This window comes from Onychostoma macrolepis, chromosome 07, assembly GCF_012432095.1.
Source record: "Onychostoma macrolepis isolate SWU-2019 chromosome 07, ASM1243209v1, whole genome shotgun sequence".
NCBI lineage: Eukaryota > Metazoa > Chordata > Actinopteri > Cypriniformes > Cyprinidae > Onychostoma > Onychostoma macrolepis.
The window spans coordinates 15,923,421-15,931,192 of record NC_081161.1 but is presented as its reverse complement, the minus strand read 5'-3'; the positions used below and the strand labels follow the sequence as shown (position 1 = coordinate 15,931,192).

Below are 7,772 nucleotides of genomic sequence, written 5' to 3'. Positions count from 1 at the left end.
ATATGATTAGTTGCATATTATTTGCATATAGCCTTATTTTTCCCTGCTGTCCTCAACCCTGTCAGACCTGCAGCCCACAAGCAGAGATGCACTGATCTAAATGAACATCTCGGTAACGTAATGTATGTAACCTCTTCAAGAGACTATGAGTAAGAGCATGAATACCAACCTACAGATCCTTGATTTACTGTGCTATTTTTATAGTGGTAATTAAACTGTGGAAAGCAGCTAATTTACTCTGTAGGAGATACTTTTTTCACTAAATCTGCACTATGCGGAAGACTGCCGGGGCTAGTTGTCACAATTTTTTTTACTTAAGTGAGCTTTCCTCAGGGTAGAGTTTTAGAAGGTCATTCTCTGTATAGACATACCTGAAGTCTAGAAAAAGCTATTGAACGTTTCTACCACTGTTGCTCAGGAAAAAATGTGCTTCATTGAACACACGAACCTGCTGTTTATTGATATTCTTATTGACTGCATAGAGAAGACAGATTTTTTACTATGTAGTACAGTAAATATGCTTTTCAATAGCTTTCCACAAAATTGAAATAGCAAAAACAGAAAAAAGATTAATTATATAAAATAACATTCAAAACATGTACAGAATTCTGAAATCAGAATAAAAAGTCCTTATAAAACACTTAGTTAAGAGGTTCTGGAATGCCAGAGATGATTATATGAACAGACAACTGATACACCATTTGCTGAAGTGGTTATTTTGAACAAGTATGTACTTAAATCTACTCAATAAATGTCTTTCAAATATCACAAATATTTGCATATGAAAATGTTGCAAACTAGATCTGCGCTGTATCACTGTAGTGTCTGAAGTATGGGGTTAAAGGCTCTTGATGTATTTATTCGTACATCAGTTTTAATGGAAATGGTATTATTTTGCCTGTTTACACAAATTAGCTGCATTCATTTTCAGTATGCATATAAAAAAAGAGAAATAAGTTCTCACTTTCAAGAATGGTTTTTAGCCACATTGTACCTTATTTGAACTTTCAGGGCAGCTGTATAAGCCACAGAAGTTGATAACATACTCCTTACCTCAGCTGAGGAAGAAAGAGTTCCCCAGCAGACTGGAAGAGGAATCTTAGTAGGGGTTGGGGAGGTTATGAATCTGAGAAGTGAAGTATCTGAGCTGCTATCCAAAGGTTTAAAGGTCTGATTCAGAGGTTGGGTGAGAAAACAGCAGCTATTGAGATCAATTCAGTTCTGCCACTCTTCAGCTTTTGAGCGAGAGATTTTTTACGTTTCTAAAACGGCAAACTGTCACTTACGTTCCGCTTCGGCTTTCAAAAGCACATGAATTCACATTTGGCACCAAAGCAAAAGCAGTAGCAGTAACAGCAATGGAAAATTGTTGGAAATTCCATTGGATATAATGTAGCCGTGAGTGAAAGGCTGACAGGCTCTACAGTCATCACATGCTATTTTACATTCAGCCTCAAATGGCAGCTCTGCCGAGTCCAAAAGATGAGCTACTGTGGTAGACATGCCAAATTGATTACAGGCGGCCTGCATCAATTATTAATGTAAGCACCTTCTTCAAAGTGCATCTTTAATGTCGAGCGCAATACTCCTAGACTCACCTGACCAGCGTCAGCTCAGACCAGACCAAGATAGGCTCGCTTTCACAGGCATGTTGCCAGACGTGACCTTGATGTTGTTGTAATAGGAGGTTTAGTTTTTGCACGCAATCGGCAGAATTAAAGAACAGCAGTCACACGGGATCAATAGTTAAACATAAATTGTGCTTTGATACCTCAATACTGTTGATGGTTACCCCCCCAACAAGTGTAATTAAATCAGAGTTAAGTGCCCTGTTTGCTGGCCGCTGAGGAGCTACTGCTGTTTCAATTTATAAGCTGTGTCGCGCGCGACTCTTATGTCCGACCCGATAAGCAGTGACATTTCTAGGTTGTAATTTGTTCTACATTCTTGTATCATGTTCTGTTCCATTGAATTGAATTCTACTGCCCAACATTACGTTTCAATTACGTTTTGTCCCATTGTTCTGTGCTCGACTCAATTGGATTACGCTCTATTGAATTACCTCTTACTCAGTTCTGTTTCATTCTGCCCTTGTCTTATGAAGTTAAAGAACAGATTGTGGCCTCCAGTGCTATTGACTCACCAATGAATTGGTCACATTATCATGGACATGTTTCAGAGCATATGGCTCTATGTAAGAGGCTGTAACCTCTCCAAGTAGCTTTTTAACTGGGTCTTTCTTTTCTTGTTCATTCGTTTGTGCATGTGGCTTTGTGGAATACGGTATAAAGTGGAGCAGAATCAAGTTTAATGCTGTTTAATTTATTTGGGCAGGTGCTTATCTGTGCTGGACTGCTGCATCTGTTCAGTCATCAAAGGTTTGAAGATCCTGAGAATAATAGTCAGCAAAAACAAACTTTCTGTGTTCTGGAAAGAACTAGGTTATTCAATGTGTTCGATATACTAAACTAAGTTAAATGAAATGAAATTAAAAGTAGTTCGTTTTAAACATCAAATGTCTGTCTCTCCCCCATAAGAAAGGTAATATTGGCCTGTTCCACATTAGAGGTCTTGACCTTCTACATCTAAAAACTTGACCTTCTTGACTGCATCTAGTAACTAAAATCAGATAATTATTATAGGTGGCACTACTTTAAAACTACTAAAGCATTCATTAATCATAGTTAATGTGAATTTCTATACTAACAGAGCTGGGTAGTAACTGATTACATGTAATCTGGATTACGTAATCAGATTCCAAAAATTAAGTACTTAGTAATGAGAGTAAGTTACATTTTAAAATACTCGTGATCAGACTACAGTTACCTTTTTATGGATTACATGATTACACATTATTCACACAATAGCCTACCGATTATATACATATTATATATGTATATATGGTCCAGTTTTGTGGACATTCACACAAAGATCAGTCATTAGTCAGGTGGCAACAGCATTTGACCACTAGATTTACAAAAATCATTAAACCTTATTCACCAAATAGCCTATATTTGCTTTAAATGCCCCTGAGATTTTAAAATAAATATTTCAATAATTATCACATTTGCATGTTCACGGTTTCTTTGATGTTGATTTTCTTTGATGATCACATGGCATGCAGGTAAACAAAAATATTTCATATTTTTTTAGTAAGTGTTTTATTTAAAACAAAGACTATAGAAATACAAAGATGGTTCACTCCTATACTTATGAATGGGAGAAACTGTAGCACGTAATATGGAGGAATAGTCCCACCTTCTAAATGAAAGAGCCAAATTTTCCATAGAAACATGGGGCACATTCAAGCCCAAACCTGGTTACCGGGATGAACGACATGTTTCCTGGAAACGGTGTGCAACAGGGTTTGAGATATGTTTTCTCATCAGCAGGAACATGTATATAAACTACGCCGTATTAAAGAGACAGCTTGCACAATGGGTCCAAGTAAAGTCGTTTACAAATGTGTCCGCTGCAGCTCGGTATACGCAACAATTGAAGATATTAAAAGACATGTTTGTCGTAAGAGTTTTATAGTAACAATATAGCATATCAACATGATGATGTAGTTGTTTATATTTTCAGCTTCTTTGCAAGGCAAGTTTATTTATATACCAAATTTCATACACAATGGTAATTAAGTGCTTTACATAAGAATGGACGGCAAGAGCTGTGACTGTAACATTGAGCATATTTTGTATAATCTGATTATATTACCTAAAATGTGTAATGTAACGGATTATGTTACTGACTACAATTTTTGTCATGTAATCTGGAATCAGTAACGGATTACAATTTGTAAGTAATCTTCCCAGCTCTGCATACTAATACATTTGATACATTATCAAAAGTTGTATCTGTTACTATTATTTAATGGACCTGAGCTAATGTGAACTAACAATGAGTAGTTTTTTTAATTTACTAATAATGTACTAAATGATAAAGAACAACCAAGAATAAATAAATAGTACATAAAATATAAATAATGAATACAAATATGTAAATACATTAAAAATCACTGTAGCAAATATATTGCTCAACATATTGCTAATGCATTAACTAATGTTACGTAATTGAATCATATTGTGAAAAAGAATATATATATATATATATATATATATATATATATATATATATAAATATTAAATATTTTATTTTAATATTTATTTAATTGATTTTTAGATAGAAAATAAAATAACACTAATTAGGTTTTAACCATTGTATTATGTACCCTATTCATTGAAAGTGTCATAGAATGTAAATGTCTTTGTATTTTATATTTGTAACATAACGTTAAATTACACCGACTGCAGAAGCATTTTTACTTTCCTAAAGAGGGAATAGGTGCTGATATTGAGAGTGGGTGATTTAGTCCTATTTTCTACTACACTGCTTGATTTCCTCTCCTGACTTAACAGCTCCTTTACCTTTTCCTACATAATTAATCACATACCATCTCCCATAGACATGAGAGGGATGGACTCAGGGCATGTAGGAGAGTGAGAATCTAAATTTAATTAAAACCAATACAATGCAATATACACGAGCACGGCGTGAGAAGTGCCTGCTCAGCAGACTGAATATGGTCACGACACTGTGCAAGATTCATTTCAAGTAAAAACAAAAATTGAAGCGGAAAGGCTGCTCGTCAATTTAGTGTGATGAGCGTTTCTGCTGACAGCAGAGTTTCAGTTCCTCCCTGCCCTAAAATGTACCAGTCGCAGCTGTCAGTGGAGCTTTATCGGTCCATATGAGGGGGTGAAGCAGGTCTGACTGTGTGTAATGAGCTGCAAATCAAACAGAAACCTCTCTAGGGTTTGAGATTCAGTTGCAGAGAGGGTCATGTGGTACTACAATCCAGCAGCGCTTCACTTGAACATCTTAATATAGACCTCAAAACTGCACAGGTTAGTGTGCTAAAACCCAGCTATTATAAATCACATGCAGATATAATCTGGTTTAGAAAGAAACTTTAAATATGCTTTTCAAGGCCAAACTTTGCTGTAGCCAGGCGTGGAACATTAAAAATGGTTTCTTCTGTTGTTAAAATCATTACATTAATAATACATAATAAAAATCTACATTAATTTCTGTTATAAATATAGGGAAATATGCATTCCAAATCATCAAATTTTGATGACTACAAAACAGACTTGCTGTACTTCAGCAATAAAGGTTGATTTACAAAATAACAAAATGTGCAGTGATAATGATTCCGTACAAGTTATGTTGAGTTTAAGAGAATGCATTGATTGGTAAGATACGCAAGTGGTTCATTTGTCAGAGACATTTTCACTTTTCCAATGCTATCTCACGACCAGTTTGAACGTATTTTATGAGGTGGCTCCTACGAATTCACCACCTCGTAAAATATGTACGATTTTTAAAAAATCATACAAATTCATACGAGGTTGTAGAAATGTGTATGATTTGTGAAAAATCGTATGAGGTAGCGAATTCATAGGAATTTGTACGAATGACCACCCCTAAACGTACCCCTCACAAAAATCATACAAAAACGTAAAAGTGAGGTCGTCCGAATTAGCCACCTTGTAAAATATGAACAAATTGCCGTGAGATTGGGTTGGACTTTTCACAGGAAAAGCACATGAATTTTATTTTATTTTTTAATAAGCCTGTTTAAAAATTTGAACAAAAAGACTAATTCTAAAGACTTAATTAGTCTTTAGTGACAGTTTTTTTTTAATCTTTGGCATCATTGGCAAACAAAAATACCACTAACATTTAGATATACTTATGTTTAGATAACTTGCCATTGTTTTCGCATCAGATTCGCACAGAAATTACACACTTAAACTTTAGTTATTTTTTTTAATTACAACATTATTCCTTTTTACAACCATTATTCTCATATAGAACTCATTGTTCAATGCAAATCTCTGCTGATTTTAACCTGATGTAAAGAATTAGACCTGATGTAAAGTCTGCCATGTGAGGACGACCACAGCAACATGGTGTCTTTACTAAAAAGGTATAACATATTTTATGTACCAAACACAAAATCACATACAGCACAGTACAACAAATTAAACAATCGAGGCATTAAACAAAACAACATCTTTGGCACTTGAAAAATAGATGATAGTCAAACAAAAAATGTAAACAAGACAGAGGCATAACATTAAAACGCAACAACAGTTAAGTACAAAAAATTGCAAGGTGATAAAAAGTCAAGGTTTTGGCAATGTGATGGTCTATCCAAAATGTTCTCAGTCTGCATGTTTTCATGCAAAACCGCGTCATCTCTGCTGTGCCCGGCTGTATTTGAATGCCAGTTTGCGAGGCCTCATCCAGGGCCCTATAGCACCATGCTGTTCCATCCCTTGTGAGACAGCTCAATAGTACCAGTCATCAAGGGTCCTTATTTAGTGCAAATAGGCTGGCTGCAGTCTTTAAAAATGAATCCTGCAAGCGTCATTTTCGGAAAGCGGATGGAACTATGAGTGGTTTGGGTCCTGAAACAGGTCTGAAAGAAAGCAAATATTGGTTAGATATACACTCGAACTTTTATGTAAGTCATCTGCTGTAATGTTATAACAATCTCACTGATTTACAGAAATATCAGAAATTTGTCTTACTTTCTGGTCATATAAAACAACAACCTTGAGTTAAGTGTGTGAGGTCCATATTCTCCCTATATTCATATTATATAAGATTTTGTCTAAAGGTTTAATAAAAAACTTTTCTTTTCTTTTATACGTCAGGCTTTGCAGGGTTAAAACTCACAAGATCCTTCAATTTAAAGACTTCACACTCTTAACTGAATGTTTTTCCAATGTTTGACCATCACTTCAAATGAACCGCTTATACCTTTCTTTTTGTGTGAAAAACCACGATATAAACATGATATCCTGCTGAGCCTGTCAAAACGAAATGCAGTTTTCGGCATATACAGTCGATTCCTCAGAGTCTCACTGTTATGTGTTGAAAATGAATGTGTCTTTTTATCACAACATAATACTAAGCTGCTGCCGCCACTGGGAAGCTGCGAACAGATTTATCTTCACAAGCTGAAACTCTGTGAGATTCGGTCGTCCTTAGATTGGAGGAGCATATAGTTCTGGAGACAAGCAGAAATGAGGCCTGGATGTATGTAGGTGCAGTTATTTCTGAAAATAAGTGCTAGACGGCTACGTTGGAGAACTGATAGCGGACTAGCATTGATGTGAAGACTCGAGGAAAGAAAAGCAGGTTTAAACTTGAAAAATTCACTGCTTACAAGATTCCATTGGGGCATGTGTAATTCCCCATAAAACCTACTACTGTATATAAATGAGAAAAACCCAGACCAAATGTTTGATGTGTTGTAAAAATTCAGTCCAATATTTACTGCATTCAAAAATAGGTAGAGAGGTGAAAAGAATCCCATAAAATATCCAAACCGCACGCTTCACCACCCACTGTTCGGCACACTTATTTGTATCTAACATTGCTTCTGAACCGTTTGGTCTGGCAAAGAAAAACAGAGCATCAAATAATTAGAGCAGACAGACTCTCACTCATTAGGACTGCCTTTCTTATTGGAGAGTAACTGTTCAGTCAACTGCTACAATTAGTATGCTAATCAGCTAATGATGTCACAATTTCCATATTTTGGTCTGAGAATAAGCCACAAATGGTGAGTGAAAAAGACAAATCAGACAATTCTTAGGAAATTCAGTACATATTTTATACTGTTGTCACCAGCCTGGACAGCTTTAACCCTGACATTCATTAGCTCCACCCAACAGGGTGAAAAGGGTATGCAGTGA

The 7,772-nt window shown here is 35.6% G+C and overlaps 1 protein-coding gene across 3 annotated transcripts in view; it reads right to left on the bottom strand.

Moving 5' to 3' along the window:
- Window positions 1-5,818: 5,818 nt before the first annotated feature.
- Window positions 5,819-7,772, bottom strand: part of adam19a (ADAM metallopeptidase domain 19a) — a 92,677-nt gene continuing 90,723 nt past the window's right edge. For all 3 annotated transcript variants that reach the window (XM_058781947.1, XM_058781948.1, XM_058781949.1), the window contains one exon: window positions 5,819-6,487. In XM_058781947.1, the coding sequence (XP_058637930.1) occupies window positions 6,436-6,487 (52 nt within the window). In that variant the 3' untranslated portion in view covers window positions 5,819-6,435. The remainder of the gene's footprint in view (window positions 6,488-7,772) is intronic.